The 17,385-nt window shown below is 39.1% G+C and overlaps 1 protein-coding gene across 2 annotated transcripts in view; it reads left to right on the forward strand.

Annotated features, from left to right (window-relative positions):
- VCAN (versican) overlaps positions 1-17,385 on the forward strand; it is a 135,837-nt gene that overhangs the window by 94,909 nt on the left and 23,543 nt on the right. The window contains exons 9-13 of one of the 2 annotated variants that reach the window (XM_073624461.1): positions 225-341; positions 646-759; positions 2,420-2,470; positions 7,451-7,609; positions 7,714-7,796. In XM_073624461.1, coding sequence (XP_073480562.1) covers positions 225-341; positions 646-759; positions 2,420-2,470; positions 7,451-7,609; positions 7,714-7,796 — 524 coding nt within the window. The remainder of the gene's footprint in view (positions 1-224; positions 342-645; positions 760-2,419; positions 2,471-7,450; positions 7,610-7,713; positions 7,797-17,385) is intronic. The other variant, XM_073624462.1, reaches the window with a different exon arrangement.

Below are 17,385 nucleotides of genomic sequence, written 5' to 3' on the forward strand. Positions count from 1 at the left end.
AAATTTGCCATTGGTATGCTTTTTTTAACTGTTTAGGTGAATTATTTTGTTGTATGGATCAGTTTTGGTATCAGAAAAATTTGCCATTGGTATGCTTTTTCTTAACTGTTTAGGTGAATTATTTTGTTGTATGGATCAGTTAAGCTGCAACTCCCCCCCCCCCCCCCCCATATTTTGACCTATTTTTAAGGAATGTTTCCTTGTATTGTTTTGTTTTATTTCAGCTCAAGACCCATGTAAGGTGAATCCATGCCAACAGGGTGGAACATGTTATGCTCGTGGAACTTCTTCATATGTGTGCACTTGTATGCCTGGTTTCAGTGGAGAACTCTGTGAAATTGGTATGTTGAAGGGCACTTATTGGCCTATTTATTAAAACAATACAGGTAAAGAAATAAGATGTTCAATGTGGAGTAACCTAAGGCAATCAAACAGATTTAGTTTCCTACGGTCAGCTTGCTTAAAAAGTACGGTAATTTAAATAGCAGATTAAGAGAATTATGGTTGTCATAAATTACAGCTCTACAATATTAAATTATTTACTCTACCTCTTTGAATAATCCTAATATACTTAGTTATTGACTCTGAAATTATGCATAACATTATTAGGGCTGTCTTCATTATCTGAACTCTTGTTTTATGCAGATATTGATGAATGTCAGTCCTATCCATGCCGCAATGGAGCCACGTGTGTTGATGGCGTAAACTCATTTATGTGCCTTTGCCTTCCTAGCTACAATGGAGCACTTTGTGAACAAGGTAAGTGACAAATTAATGGGATGCTTATTATACTTAAAGTAACCCTGTCACAAATCTGGGAAATTCAAACACAACATGTAAAAGTACATAAGCTGAAGTTTCCTTCAGAGATTAGTAGATCCAGCTTAACTTACATGATCACCTTTTTCTGCAAAACATTTATTTATTACAACAGTGAGTGGAAGATGAGCCAAATCCGACACCACATCCCCAACTATTTCGTCAAAAATACAATAAATATACAAATGGGGCTTTAAAGGTGCCATAATGAAAGCCTACAAAATTTTAACCATAAAACTATGTTTTTATTGTACAGAACAATAAAAAATTAAAAACAGTGATGATGGACACTGAGCAATAATATACTTATTTGTGAGCAGACTTCACGTGCTATTGGAAAGTTTTACTCTCGATTGTAGACAAATTCAAAGTACTGTAAGCAGTTTTTATTTCCATTGATGGTTTCGACATGTAATATTTATTAGAAACACCTGTCTGTACATGCTTCGACACACCTCAGGAAATCCATGGGAGAGAAACACCCCACGGGGCACCCCAAGCCAACCAAGGAGGGCAAGTCACAAGTGGACCGCAGGAGCAATTATGGAAGTGTATTGTATTAAAACCAGTTTTTTAAAGTTGCCGCAAGGGGACACCTAAATACAAGCCAACCTGAATGAACAAAGGGGATATTCATGTTAACTGAAAGCATAATGAGTAATGGAATCCATGGGGCTGGAGGACTGCAGTCCACTTGTGGCTCCTCCCACTTGGTTGGTATGGAGTGCCCGGCAGGGGGTTTCTTCCATGTGGGGTCTACATGTTCCCAGGGGTGTGTTGAGGCACGTGCAGACAGGTGTTTCTATTAAACATTGTGGTTTCCTGATTGAAAACCGGTTGAAATTATCAATGGAAATAAAAACTGCTAACAACTTAGAATTTTTTCTAAAATCCAGAATGAAACTTTCCAATGTCACCTAGAGTCTGCTGACAAATAAGTGTATTACTGCTCAGTTTCCATCATCACTGTTTTACCTTTTATAATGGTCTGTACAATAAAAACATGTTTTTTATGGTTAAAATTATATTTGCTTTTATTATGGCACCTTTAAAGTCCAATTTTTATGAGTATTTGTATTTTTTTCTGTAAAAGCCAATCTTGACTCTCCCTCTTCAGCCTCTCAAGCCTTCTTTTTGATCAGGGGGGCCGCCTATTGCATTAGTTGACCAATATGGAGCTTTGGAATGTGAAAGGGTTGGTGCCAAGCTTCACTCTTCACAGGAAACATTGACTTATCCATACGTCTTTATCTGTCTATATTTATGGACCTATTGGTCATTTTACCATGTGGTTTGCAATCAATGTTGTTCCTTTTTATGTGCTTTTTCATCAGATTATCCATTTTAAATTGCTTAGGTTACATTAAGCAAGAGGAAAAAAACACCCTTGTTTAGTAAAGTTATAATAACTGATAGCTTGTGTATACCCTGCAGCTGTGGACTGCATTCATTAGATGCTGTTGAGCATCACTGGTTGTAAAGGCAACAGAAACTGTAGATCAGAAAACTGCTAATTAAATATAGAAGAACAGATGTGTTGTTATAGTATTTTTTTTCTATTCTCTATTATAAGTCAGCATTTTTGTTATACTTTATGCAGAGAAAGTCAAACAACAACAAAGGTGCCAGCCAACAGGATCTTCATACAATAGTGAGATCATTAGACCCTCATTGGTGTGGTGATGGTGGGATTTTAAGTTGTAAAACCCTTTTAGATGACTGTATTTAATTATTCCATACTTCACATGCTATCTTTGCTTATCATGATGATTTGTTTCTTGGGAAAAAGTTCATTATTTTCACTGGGATGGTAAATGACACAGCTCTGCTATGCTCTCTGCGAACCCAGACACTTTAATGCTGGCACTTTGATTTGTGTGTTCCACATTGTCTGCATTTGCTGATGTTTTCATTGGTTGTCTGCAAGCTCTTTTTATGTATGCAGTTTGTCTGCACTGCACTGTACACTGTAAGTAGCAATCTAGTAAGATTTGCAACATAACCACTGACAGCTTCTGTACTTGATTTTGCTGCTCTTTGCTATGGAGGCTTATAGTTTTAACCTTTGTGTACGCACAACTGTTTGAATGTGGACACTAACATGCATAAATACATGCCATGACGGAGGAGACGACAATATTATAAAATTGTATTATATTGTAATGCGCTGCGCAAACTGTAGGCACTAAATACATGTAGAAATGTTATTTTATATATATATATATATATATATATATATATATATATATATATTAATGATAATAATAATAATTTATTATAAAATAGTATCATCTCAGAAATAAAACTTTTTAAACAGGCATGCCCTTTGGTTTTACATATCTGACTATTCATTTCAAGTGCAGTTTTTCTATGAGAATATACACTATCCTTGCTTTGTGCACTGGTCCAAATCATTTGGTGGAGGGGGGATTATGATGTGGGGTTAGTTTTCAGGGGGTGAGCTTGGCCCCTTAGTTCCAGTGAAGGGAACTCTTAGGACGTCAGCATACCATCTATTTTGGACAATTTCATGCTCCCAACTTTGTGAGAACAGTTTGGGCATGCTCCCTTCTGTTCCTACATGACTTCATACCAGGGCAAAAAGCAAGGTCCATAAAGACATAGTGCCTGACCTCACAAATGTGCATCTGGAAGAATGGTCAAACATTCCCATAGACACACTCCTAAACTAAGACTGGGATGCCATGTGCGTGTAAAGGCAGTTGTCCCAATGCTATTTAACAGTAAAAGTCTTTCTTGTGTAGTCATCTAAAAGTCCTGAGAGTGCTGATAGGCTCTGTCATCTTGGATGTGATGTCAGCAGTCCCAGCAGACTCTGAGCCGTCACTAACGTGATACCCTATAGTATTGATCTTCATTTCTCCCTTGGCAGCTACATAAACAGTTATGTAGGGAGGTTATGGGTGTAGGAGCTGGGCTAGCACAGACAGTAATTATACACTTCCAGAACAGGAGAGGGCTATGGCATGCAAGGAAGAAGGGGGCTATGCTAGAGAATTGACTCTTTGTGAAGAAGTCAAATTTGTTGGCAACTGTAGGGGCATATTGCAAGCCAGTAGAAAATTGTTTAAGGAAAAGAAAAACACTGCAAGTAAACATGTAAGATACTAGATTTTTCTGTGCTTTTGTCTGCATTTTTTTTAAGTTGGTGACAGGAGAAGGGGAGATTAACTAAAACTGGTGCACACTGCATCCGGTGAAACAGTGCATAGTAACCAATCAGCTTCTAACTTCAACTTGTTCAATTAAGCTTTGACAATAAAACGTAAAAGCTGATTGGTTACTATCACTTGCACCAGATTCTGTGTACACCAGTTTTAGTAAATCCCACCCAATGTGTCTTTAAAATGTAGCTTCAAAAGCACTTAATTTCAGCCAAATTCCAGATTCTAAAAGTGGGTTTCGGAAGGTAGGTACCATGTTTTACTGTGAAAAGGCATAATGAGCATAAAATAGCCCACCTTCTGCAATTCCATGCATGTCTTACTTTCTCCAAACTGATAGAACATTAAACATCAGGATGGAATCTTTTGGTCTTTATTACGCTCACAACTTCTTGACTGAGCTTCGGATAAAACTGCCATTTCACTAAATTGGTGGAAAAAAAAAAGTTATTGATCATGTAACTTTCTCTCCTACGGTACCTTATGTCTGTAGAATAAAATAGCAAAAATATAGTGAAAGCTGAAATGTACTCACTATCCCAGGTCAGTCACTGAAACAAGACAGCAAATACCAGCAGGACTGCTTCCGTAGCTGGTTAAAAGTTTCCCATTTTATCAGTCAGTAACAGATTTTTGGTTCCTTGTGTCTGCATTTAATTTTTTCCCTTTGCTGAGGGCTCTGCAGTGGTTTGGGAACTGGAAAATGTATCCCTAGCCAAATTTCCATTCTGCCAGACAAAATAAAAGTGTATTAGCGATGTAGACACACTCGTCTGGCAGGAGACTACGTTTTGCCGCGTCAGTCCTAAATTCATTGGATTTAAAGAGCTGCCAAGCAGATCGATCATGTACCGCATTGTACCACAGGATGGGTGTGGGTTAATGCTCAGATTAATTTTTACTGCTTGCAGTTTGTCAAACTCTACATTTCTCTTACTACAAAATGTGCTTTAAAGTTCTAAAATGCGCTCACACCTATAAACTTCTTCAGTGACCTAATAGGTAAAACATTAAACAGCTTCTTGTATTTACGCACTTTTAAAAGTTTCCTTTACACTGCTTGTGACTATGAATTCTTGTCGCATATGACTAAATACTGAAAAACAAATGTACCAGAACGTAAGAATGGACAAATAAGACTATTAATAATGTAGCCAATTTTCTTTCTTTCTTTCTTTCTTTCTTTCTTTCTTTCTTTCTTTCTTTCTTTCTTTCTTTCTTTCTTTCTTTCTTTCTTTCTTTCTTTCTTTCTTTCTTTCTTTTTCCACCAGGAGTTGCAGGAAAGAAAATCACTTAGTTACCCCATCATCACAGTCAGTGTTGATGGGAGAATCCCTCCTGTGGAGCTATTGTGTTCTCCTAATCGCATGTTGGAAATCCGACATGCTTTTTGTATCTGAGTCGATTGATGGATCAACTTAGCTACAATCAGCCTGCCCATAGATGGTTCAAATTTTAGCCTGTTCGGCGGGGACTGGTTGAGATTCGAATGATCTATGACCAGCTATAGACCTAGTGCCCTCTGTAATCAGCTCCGCATAACAGACTTGGTTAGACACACCCCCTCCTCTACTCTACAATACAAGTCTGTGTGAGGACGTTTGTCATGAAGAAGTGACTGCTAGCTCTGGCAGCACAGACCACTGAAGTGTAAGGATAGGAAGTTCCATTTTCAATAATATTTTAAGGCATACTAAGGAAAAAAGAAGTCACAAATCATTACATGCAGGGATACAGGACTATAAAGAAATTCAAGGAAAACTGGAACTGGTTGGTGGCTTTGAAAAGAAGCTCCAGTTCTATGCTTCTAAGTTTTTGTAAATTGGTTTGGAGGTTTAAAATATTTAATAATTGATTTTATGACAATTAATCATTTAAAAGCTTTTATTTATTTTGTTGTAGTCAGGCTATTAAAAGCTGGCTTGAGATAGGATACTATGAGCAGTAGTCACAATTGTTCTTCATACAAATGAATGACTTATGAGTCCTGGCACAAAGGAAGAAAGAGCTGTTAAGGGGTCTACATGCACTGAGGAATTTTTGGCTGCTGTTTAATATGCCCACTTCCATGTAATACTCCTGCTCAACTGCCCAAGGAGTTAACTAATTCATTATGACCAACTGATTGATCCCTCATTATCAATTAGTACAGTGGTGTTACCCAACAAATACAGTTGGTGGTGACTCATTTACATACTATTATTACCCAATCTGATCATTATCGTAAAAATACTACCCCATTCAATTAAACCCAAAAATAGCCTTAAAGCTAAAAACAAATCAGAAACTAGCCCCTATTTCCTAACCTACATTGGAAAATGAAACTTGCAGTGTGATCCTAAATAAGTCTCTAGATTATTAAACTTAACCCAAGGATATATTTGGTATCCATGGATGTTTTCAAGTATTGTTAAAAATTAAACTGCAATACATGCGGAAATGTGTTTTGTTTTTTTATAAACTGAGAAAAGGATTTAATCCTCTGTTTTTATTGCTTAGAGTCTTTCTAAGTTTTATTCCACTTTAAACACAATTTCTTCGGTGCATTTTACATATACAGCACTTTAACATTGTTTTATCATTTATTAAATTCTGTGCTTAGTTGCAGAATTTTTCACACAATACCATCTGACCATCATAAGACAGATGGTCGCTGTGCTTGCTAATTTATATGCTATCATAGCATAACTGTGCTGCTTAGGCCATCGATTTACATTGAAACAAAGAATAAGTAGAAGCAATACTGTACATTTTTACAACAGTCAATCTTCCAGTAAGCAGTGTTTTCTTGTGTAATGCTTGCTAGTGAATATATCATATACTGGTTGTCATGTTGAAATAGATTATCACTCTTGAGAAGTCTTTTGACAAGCTGGATGTGAGATATTAAATAAACCAGGTAGTTGGCATACTAACTGCTATCTAGTTCTTAAATTAGAATGAACGTGTCTATGCCTAGAATGCAGCAATGAATCATGCACACTTTGTGATTACAATTCAGCTTCAGTTGGAGATTTAAGAAATATAAATGCGAAGCCTTGGACAACACTCTGAGGTCAATTTAAAAAATTTGCTTTGCGAATGTGTCAACATTTGTGCAAGCATAACAAATAATTCCCATAATGTTTGTAGTATGCTTGTATCAGTTTCCCTGTTGCCTTTCACCAGGCAAATGTAACAACCCCTAACATTTGATTCTAAGAGAAAAATAGCAGAACAGAACAGAAGAACATTCGACCATGAGAGTTAATAGGCTACCCTGAGGTCACTTGTCATGTGCTACTGTATTTTACAAATTAACAGACGCATTATGATTCAAAGCCATCCACTAACACTTGTACTAAAATCGATGTTCTCGCTATATGTTGAATAACCAATCCATTGCTGTATAAAAATATTTGTTCCAACGGGTAATATCTTTAACAATTTATTACATTTTAAAACAGATACAGAGATCTGTGACTACGGCTGGCACAAATTCCAAGGACATTGCTATAAATATTTTGCCCACCGACGCACCTGGGATGCAGCTGAGAGAGAGTGTCGCGTGCAAGGAGGTCACCTAACCAGCATTTTGTCCCAGGACGAACAGAACTTTGTAAACCGTGAGTGCTAGATTATTTTAGAACTTTTAATGATGCATGATCCTTTCCTTTTTCGTGCCTTATTTAAATGTTTTATACCCTCTGCCTCCTCTTCTCTCTAAAAGGCCTGGGTCATGATTATCAGTGGATTGGCCTGAACGATAAGATGTTTGAGCATGATTTCCGCTGGACTGATGGAAGCACGTTGGTAAGCCAGCTAAATTGATAATATGGTTTACCATCGGAATATGATTTATAAGCATTGTTTGAACTTCAAGTGAACCTGTTGCCAGACTATAGACACCAAACTAATTATATGCTTAACAAGCATTGAAATACCTCTCAAACAAAGAGCTCCCTGATCCCAAACAATGTAGGCAATGGGTAATAAATCAATCTGGAATTTCACAGCCCTTGCATTCCAGTGCCAGTGTCAGTCTGACCTGCTAACCCCACTGTATCTATTCCAATTTGACACTGTAGCCATTTAATCTCATTCTGTTCATAATCCCGTGCAATCTCTGTAACTGACTGTGGAATATAAACAGTACCTGTCGTAGTACCTGATCTGATCTGATTTAGCTGTTTGTGTAATTAACAGTGTCCCAACCTGCAAGTGTACTCCTGGGTGCTGCAGGGAGGGAGCGTGGGTGGCAATAAGGAATCCATGATGGTGGCATTAAGACAAAATGCAATTATACCTTTTGCCCCTTTTCCCTTACCCAACCTAACCCAGCCTCAGCACCCTTGGATGCATGTTAATCTTGATCTGATGGCTGCCACTTCCACTATGCATTTACATCTAGTGCCACAAGTCTCACTATCCTGTCCACACCTACTCATTACAGATCTATAGACTTATATAGGCTGTGTCCTGAGATTGCAGACAATACCATAGAAGTTTGTGGGGCTATAATGCACAGGCATGGCCAGGACAGTGAGAGTTGCAGTAATGGATGTATACAAACACTGGAAGCCTTGACCATTATATTGAGGTAAGAATGCCAAGCACTGACTGGTGTGTACTGGTGGGGAGGGGGGGCAGTGCCCCTGTCAGAACACAATAGCTCAGCAGGGAGGGATATTGCTGTAGTAACATCACATAGTTAGTACAGTGAGCTCCTCAGTGGCTCCCCCGTTTTTTGTTTTTTTCGTTCAGCCCACTGGCTTCCATGAAAAAAATAAAAATACCCATGTGTACCAGGCTTTATTCCTTTAATTAATCAACTGAATTGTGTTTCATGTAGCTAAAAAAAATCACTGTGCTTTTGTCTATAACCAAGGAAGGGCAAATCCTGGTTCTAGGACTTATGCCATCTCTGTGTCATTGATGGTGGAGATTTGTCCATGCCTTTTTTTACCTACAGTGTGATCTGCCCTGTTGCTAATCATGAATTTTGTGACAGAGCCCTCTTATGTATAGTAAGGTTACTACTTCACTTTTGATTGTCTGTTAGACAGGCCCAAAACTAGGGTTCAAGCAGAAGCAAAATAGACCCGCTTGACCCAATCCACGGGGACAGCTGGAAAATCAAATAAAAAAATCAACAAATTGAACAACACAAATGTTTGTTTATACACCGTGGTACCAAATCTTTTATTGAATTATTGTTGCACTTTTAAATTGGTCTTTCTTTTTAGATATGTATCAATATCTTTTTCTCCCAAGGCACAATGATTTTTTACCACTAAATAGAAGTATTGCAATAATAGGCAATGTCCCAGCTGGAGAGTCTCAAACTGCCTGTCATAAAATTGTTCAGCGAGATCACTTAATCTTCAGCAAGGCTGTAGCCTCTACCGAGCCAAGTGCCACTTTTCCATAAACAGCAGATCCCGGCATTTAATTATACATAAATTTTACAGAACATAGCGTATGTTGTGCCAGGGTACACTATCTGGCAGATGGAAAGGCATTGCAGCATCTGAGCTGTTCTTCACAGCTCAGCATTTTCCCTATGCACTACACAGGGGATGATTGCCATTTTGTTAGACTCACTTAGAAACCAAAATCTAGGTATTTGGAAATGGGACAGAGTTGAGGTTTGGAAATAGTTCAATTTAATTACTTGCCTAGCTAAAGCTAAAGTTACTAAACATTACTGCATAACAGAAGATTCTTTCCAGCAGGATCGCATTATACCTAAAATGATGGCTATGGACATTAGTAGACATTAGTAGATAATTTTATCATTGTTATCAAATATATTCTATTTATGTCTGGGACTATTTTTTTTATTGCTTTTTATTTGCATGCAAATGTCTCATATTTAAATTTACAACAAGCATATAAAATGGAGTGAGTTAGAGGATTGACTCTTCCCCCTTCTGCTCGTCAACCCCTACCCGATTGCTGTGTGGGTCTTTGTACTGGCTTTCAATTAGAAAGTGACAGTCTGAAAGCAAATAGCTTCTGCTGTGCATAGAACACACTTAAGAAACTCCTGCTGACACAAGTTTCAGGGGGGCATTCTGTCTTAAAGTGGTTGTTAAGCCACTGAGTGTTCGTGCTACAATCTCCTCTGTTACAGTAAATGATGTGCCCCAGTGTATGTGTTTTAAAAAAAAATAAGCCTATATACCTTATTTTATAGCGCTTATGTGACTGGTCGCCTCTCTCCTCTATCGATCTGACAGATACAGTGGGCGGGGCTAAAAAAAACCACTGATGTCAGCCAGAAGGAGAAGAGGAGAGGAGGAGAGAGGTAGCCGGTCATGTGAGCGCCAAGCGGCACTATAAAATAAGGTATATAGCAGTTTATTTTTTTTTAAACACATACACCGGGGCACATTATTTACTATAATAGTGGAAATTGCAGCACAAACACTTATTTTAGCAGCAGGAGGGGAGGACTGGGAAGCGGACAGAACTAACAGGCACTTTGGATAGAATAGGATAGGGTTAAAACTACTGTCAGTTTTTTGTCTCAGGGAGATTTGCCTTCAATTCCTGATCTGTAGAATCAACAGGAAGTGAGAGAATATATTTTCAATGTGAGGGAACATTTTTCCCCATTGGAAGATTTCTCCTGTAATCCTGTTCTGGAAGCTCAATGTTTAGGATTTACCTCCAATTTAATTCCTGGTGACAATGGTAATCAGGGCAATTAGAGAGAGCTAATCTCCCTAACCGGGACAGAGAGAGCGATAAAAACTTGATAAAAACTTGACTTCCTAATCATTTAACCACTCTACTCAAGACTAGAAAAGTTTTGCATTTGGTTATGCATTGCTAACTGTAGATAGCTACATACAGACCAAGACAAACAAGCCAAAATAATAGATGTCCAATTGAACACAACATATACCGTAGTTTAAACATCTGTACTGGTATAATGAAGCAAATAGGGAAATGAACATTTTTAAAATACTTTTTTGGCCCTGCCCTGAATTTAAATGGACATGTTGCGAGGCTGTTTTGGCTACACAAGTTTATCTTTGGCTTAATGTGTTTGTTTTTACATTTTTGCATTTAGTAGGGTTAAATGTTCTAACTCCATCACATACAATGGAACAGGTTGTTAACATTTTCTCTGTGTGTTTTGCCAAAGGCTGGAACCACCTCTTTTCCTTGGCTGAAACATCTGTATGTGTTCAACACACAGACGGAGCTCAGTCACATGACATCATTATTTCTGCAGGTTTTCCATATTGGAGCTAAAAGGCCATTTCCATCAGAACCTATGTCTGCCTCAAATCCACTGGATGTGTAGACAAAGCTGTAATACTGGCTTTACATTCGGCAGTTTTGGAGATTCCCATCATCTTTCAATCACAGCAATTTGCCACCCAGGGTTTCAAATGTTTTCCAGTTTTGAGCAGCCAATCAGAATTAGGGTGAGAATTACAATGTAACTGAAACCACTTCACTGCCCTGTGGCTAATAAACAGAGAAGCACAAACAGGGAAAGGACTATAACAAATAATATTTTTTTCTAAAAAGGAACAGCTAGAAATGATAAAATAAATCTAAATGTGAAAAAAACAAAAACAATTCTTATAATGGAAGTCTACAGCTACAGCACAGGTAGCAACGCTATGGGGATTGATTTACGAAAGACAAATACATCATTCATTTTAGCAAGTGAAGTTGCAAGGGAATTTGCCCCACAGCTTAGAGAATGTGGTGAAACTTCACTTTGCAAAGAATATCCAATCTTGTTCATTAGAAAAAAAAGAAACAGCACATGAATGCATGATGGGAATCAGCAAAGCTTCACCGCATTCAGTAAGCTCTGGGGAAAATTCCCTTGCACAATGCAATTTCACCTGCATAGTGCAGGGTATATTTGCCTTTAGTAAATCAAACCCTATGTCTTTTTCTGGAAGGTAGTCTGCCCTAAAACAAATACATATATACTCAAAATAATGACCATCTCCCACCCATTTTATTCTTATAGTGATTGTAAACGATCACCTTGTAAAACGGCCTATTCAGCTTAAAATTGAAACAAAAGGCGAAACATTTGTGTATACAGTGGGGCAAAAAAGTATTTAGTCAGCCACCAATTGTGCAAGTTCTCCCACTTAAAAAGATGAGAGAGGCCTGTAATTGTCATCATAGGTATACCTCAACTATGAGAGACAAAATGTGGAAACAAATCCAGACAATCACATTGTCTGATTTTTGAAAGAATTTATTTGCAAATTATGGTGGAAAATAAGTATTTGGACAATATCAAAAGTTCATCTCAATACTTTGTTATATATCCTTTGTTGGCAATGACAGAGGTCAAATTTTTTCTGTAAGTCTTCACAAGGTTGTCACACACTTGCTGGTATGTTGGCCCATTCCTCCATGCAGATCTCCTCTAGAGCAATGATGTTTTGGGGCTGTCGCTGGGCAACACGGACTTTCAACTCCCTCCAAAGGTTTTCTATGGGGTTGAGATCTGGAGACTGGCTAGGCCACTCCAGGACCTTGAAATGCTTCTTACGAAGCCACTCCTTCTTTGCCCGGCCAGTGTGTTTGGGATCATTGTCATGCTGAAAGACCCAGCCACGTTTCATCTTCAATGCTCTTGCTGATGGGAGGAGGTTTGCACTCAAAATCTCACGATACATGACCCCATTCATTCTTTCATGTACACGGATCAGTCGTCCTGTTCCCTTTGCAGAGAAACAGCCCCAAAGCATGATGTTGCCACCCCCATGATTCACAGTAGGTATGGTGTTCTTTGGTTGCAACTCAGTATTCTCTCTTCTCCAAACACAACGAGTTGTGTTTCTACCAAACAGTTCTACTTTGGTTTCATCTGACCATATGACATTCTTCCAATCCTCTTCTGGATCATCCAAATGCTCTCTAGCAAACCTCAGACGGGCCCAAAAATGTACTGGCTTAAGCAGGGGGACACGTCTGGCATTGCAGGATCTGAGTCCCTGGCAGCAGTGTGTGTTACTGATGGTAGACTTTGTTACATTGGTCCCAGCTCTCTGCAGGTCATTCACTAGGTCCCCCCGTGTGGTTCTGGGATTTTTGCTCACCGTTCTTGTGATCATTTTGACCCCACGGGGTGAAATCTTGCACGGAGCCCCAAATCGAGGGAGATTATCAGTGGTCTTATATGTCTTCCATTTTCTAATTATTGCTCCCACAGTTAATTTCTTCACACCAAGCTGCTTGCCTATTGCAGATTCAGTCTTCCCAGCCTGGTGCAGGTCTACAATTTTGTTTTTGGTGTCCTTCGACAGCTGTTTGGTCTTCACCATAGTGGAGTTTGGAGTGTGACTGTTTGAGGTTGTGGACAGGTGTCTTTTATACTGATAACAAGTTCAAACAGGTGCCATTAATACAGGTAATGAGTGGAGGACAGAGGAGCCTCTTAAAGAAAAAGATACAGGTCTGTGAGAGCCAGAAATTTTGCTTGTTTGTAGGTGACCAAATACTTATTTTTCACCATAATTTGCAAATAAATTCTTTCAAAAATCAGACAATGTGATTGTCTGGATTTGTTTCCACATTTTGTCTCTCATAGTTGAGGTATACCTATGATGACAATTACAGGCCTCTATTATCTTTTTAAGTGTGAGAACTTGCACAATTGGTGGCTGACTAAATACTTTTTTGCCCCACTGTAGCTATAAAAAACACATTATAAATTTTCCTGATTTTTGTAAATGGTCACATTTCCTCTGTTCTCAGCTGCATAAGAGTTGGGGGAGGAGACAAGGCAGCACACTAAACTTCTCAGTGAATGGCTGTGCAGGGAGGGGCGTGTCAGGACAAGTCTGCTCATTGGAGGAGAGCAGGCAGAGTTCCCAGCACAGCTAGAGAACAGAATATGATGTATCCTCTTGCTTAGTGTGGTCAGTTTTTTAATTGGAAAGCAGAGGGACTGACAGGAGCACCAGGGATTTCATACAAAGGAAGCAATACAACAAGAACAGGATATTGTTTCATACATGATACAGCAGACACTTATCAGGAATATGAAATTCTGGGGTAAGACACTTTAACACAATTAAAGTGGTTGTTAAGCCAGTACAATAAAAACATACAATCCCCTCTGTAAAATAACAATATGTGTCCCTGTGTCTCTGTTATATAAAAAATATGCCAATCTGTCTGTTATATCAGAGTGTCTCCCTGGGCTCACGTGACTCCTCGGCTCTCTCCTCTCCCCAGCTGACAGCTGTAGTGGGAGGGGCCAAGAACTCCCACTGATGTCAGTCGGGGAGGAGTGGAGGAGAGAGTAAAGAGAGTCAAGGATAAGGTACAGATTGGCATTTTTTATATAGCACAGACACTGGGGCACATAATGCTATTTTACTGAGGGGATGGTATGTTTTTATTGCAGTCATGGTAGCAGCAAGAGGGGAGAGCTGGGGAGTGGACAGAGCTGACAAGCAGGGAGGGGAGGGGGGAGTGGATGGGGGAGAGCAGAGAGGAGAGCTACGGGTGACGGAGGCGTGTAAACTGACCACTCTGTCAGGCCTCAGCAGCCATGATTATGATGGTCTGTTTACAGGGGGAAGGGTATAGCCAGACAGGATCAGCCAGGTTTTTTTAGGTGATAAAAAGGGGCCAAATTACACAGCACAAGCACTGTGCTGTTATTCATGCTTTAAGGGAACATGATCTGTTTTTGTTTATTTTAGGGTAACAAACACTTTAAGGATGTCCAAAATGGCCATTTAAAATCAGTTTAAATAGCTTAAGTGTAATCTTGAATGTTGTGCAGACAACAACTAAAACTATAGGAAACTGCTAAAGCTGGCCATCCACACATTGAAATTTCCCCCATCCATGTTAAAGAGTACAATTGGAGAACTCTCCCCTGCCAGCTATTGTATTCTGACAGCCAGCACCCACCGCTGTCAAACTACCTAAACAGTGTCTGCATCTAACTGGATACAATCAGATGCCATAGAACAATCGACTTTGGTCTAGCCAAGTAGTGCTGACATAGGCACGGCTAGAGTTTTGGCCAGCATTTTATCATATTTTATAGGCAATCAATTATTGAGGCTTGGTGCCCTATATATGGTGGTGAGTCACTACGCTGCCCGTACCCCATTGACAATGTCTACTGATGACAAAACGTATCTGGAGAAGGTACGTTAGTGACGTCACCACGCGAGCGGAGTAGGAGGACGGGCTCCGTTTTTATGTATGCCAGCCGACTTTTTACATGCGATATTTTCGCCTCCTATCTGAAAGTGCAATACTTACATTTATTAAAACGTTTTTGAATTTATTACACTATGGCCAGTTTTTCTCTTTTCTGGGCAATGTGCTAATTATGTGGATGCCGGACGTGAGTCCAGGGGAGCGATTGTCGCCATCTGATTACGGCTCCTATTGTGGTCATCAGCAAGCTTAAAGGCCAAGGCTGGGCTAAAGCCACCTGCCCTTTAAAGCTTGCAGTCCGGTATGCTTAATCTAAAGCTACGGTGGTCGGGCACTTTATTTGTGGATGCACACTGCAGTGTTATTATGACCTTTCGGAATTCTAAGAACATTCATTTGTTTTGATATCAACTGTTTTGGACTTTATTTTTAAGCGCAGCTTTTTCCAATCCATAGACTGTTTGTGTTATCGCACTGCTTGCTGCTGCTGTTTGCTAATGTTTGTCAGCGCGTTTTTTTTTTTGCATTTTCCAATTATCATTAGTGCCTTTACTGTCTTAATTTTAGTCTTATTCAGTCCAACAGCAGCACTAAGGAGGGTGAAGGAGGAGCAGCGCTGTAAGCTTATGAGGGATCTATTGCTGTGCACAGTGCTGTCAGTCTCTCTTCCTTTACAGGAGAAGAGAGCAGGATGATTCTACAAGTGGTCTTCCTCCACTCCTTCATAGTTCAACCTGAGAAAGGCTGATGGTGACCAAGCTGTTTTTCTTACCTGAAATGCAAAAAAGTGAGGTCACCAGCTTAGCTTTGCTGTCTGGCAGAGAAGAATTGCAATCATTTTTGCATCTTTAAGACAAGAGCAATTTTATTCACTCATTAGCCGTCTGTTCTACACACTATGTACACAACCTACCCTACTCATCAAACAGTAGCTTCACATTCAGTTACGCTTACAACAAGTCCTAAAACACTGAACTGCATTGTTTATTTACAGTCACATATCCAAGATTCTCCCTATTCTGTAATAAAATGCCGTGACAAAACTAACTTAAAATAGTAGTGAAGGAGCCTGAGATCAATGTTGGGACATTTCTTAAGAAGACATTTGGATACAGTATGTGAACACATTTTTGACGAGAAAGTTGTTACTTTGTAAGCACATACATTTGTAAAAAGCTCAATAGAAAAAAGCCTATACAGCTCTACAACACAACCACAGGTGTAACACTAATTTTACTAGATGCTGTATCTGTTATGACAAAGTGAAGGCATGGGATCCTGATCTGATCTAAAGTTTAATGATTTCAATATACAAATCACTGCAAAAAATAACATTTGTTTAACATAAGTAATATTATTACCCCCTTTTGGGACTGTTTGAAAATACATATGTACTTAAAGCAGAACTACACTGCACCTGAGTACTACAAACCAAAAACGCTATTTAATTTTAATGTAGGTTTAATGTAGAAAAATGTAAAATAATGCATTTGGGTGGCAAAAATATGAATGCAATTTATACACTGGGGGGAGAACCTCTGGGGGAATCTAGGATGGAAAAGGACCTGGGGGTCCTAGTAGATGATAGGCTCAGCAATGGTATGCAATGCCAAGCTGCTGCTAACAAAGCAAACAGAATATTGGCAGCATTAAAAAGGGGATCAACTCCAGAGATAAAACGATAATTCTCCAGCTCTACAAGCCTCTGGTCCGGCCGCACCTGGAGTATGCTGTCCAGTTCTGGGCACCAGTCCTCAGGAAGGATGTACTGGAAATGGAGCGAGTACAAAGAAGGGCAACAAAGCTAATAAAGGGTCTGGAGGATATTAGTTATGAGGAAAGGTTGCGAGCACTGAACTTATTCTCTCTGGAGAAGAGACTCTTGAGAGGGGATATGATTTCAATTTACAAATACCGTACTGGTGACCCCACAATAACAAGTTTAACAAGACACGTGGCCACTCATTAAAATTAGAGGAAAAGAGGTTTAACCTTAAACTACATAGAGGGTTCTTTACTGTAAGAGTGGCAAGGATGTGGAATTCCCTTCCACAGGCGGTGGTCTCAGCGGGGAGCATCAATAATTTCAAAAAACTATGAGATAAGCACCTGAATGACTACAACATACAGGGATATACAATGTAATACTGACATATAATCACACACATAGGTTGGACTTAATGGACTTTTTTCAACCTCACCTACTATGTAACTATATGTAACT

Source organism: Aquarana catesbeiana, linkage group LG01 (assembly GCF_042186555.1).
Source record: "Aquarana catesbeiana isolate 2022-GZ linkage group LG01, ASM4218655v1, whole genome shotgun sequence".
Classification (NCBI taxonomy): domain Eukaryota; kingdom Metazoa; phylum Chordata; class Amphibia; order Anura; family Ranidae; genus Aquarana; species Aquarana catesbeiana.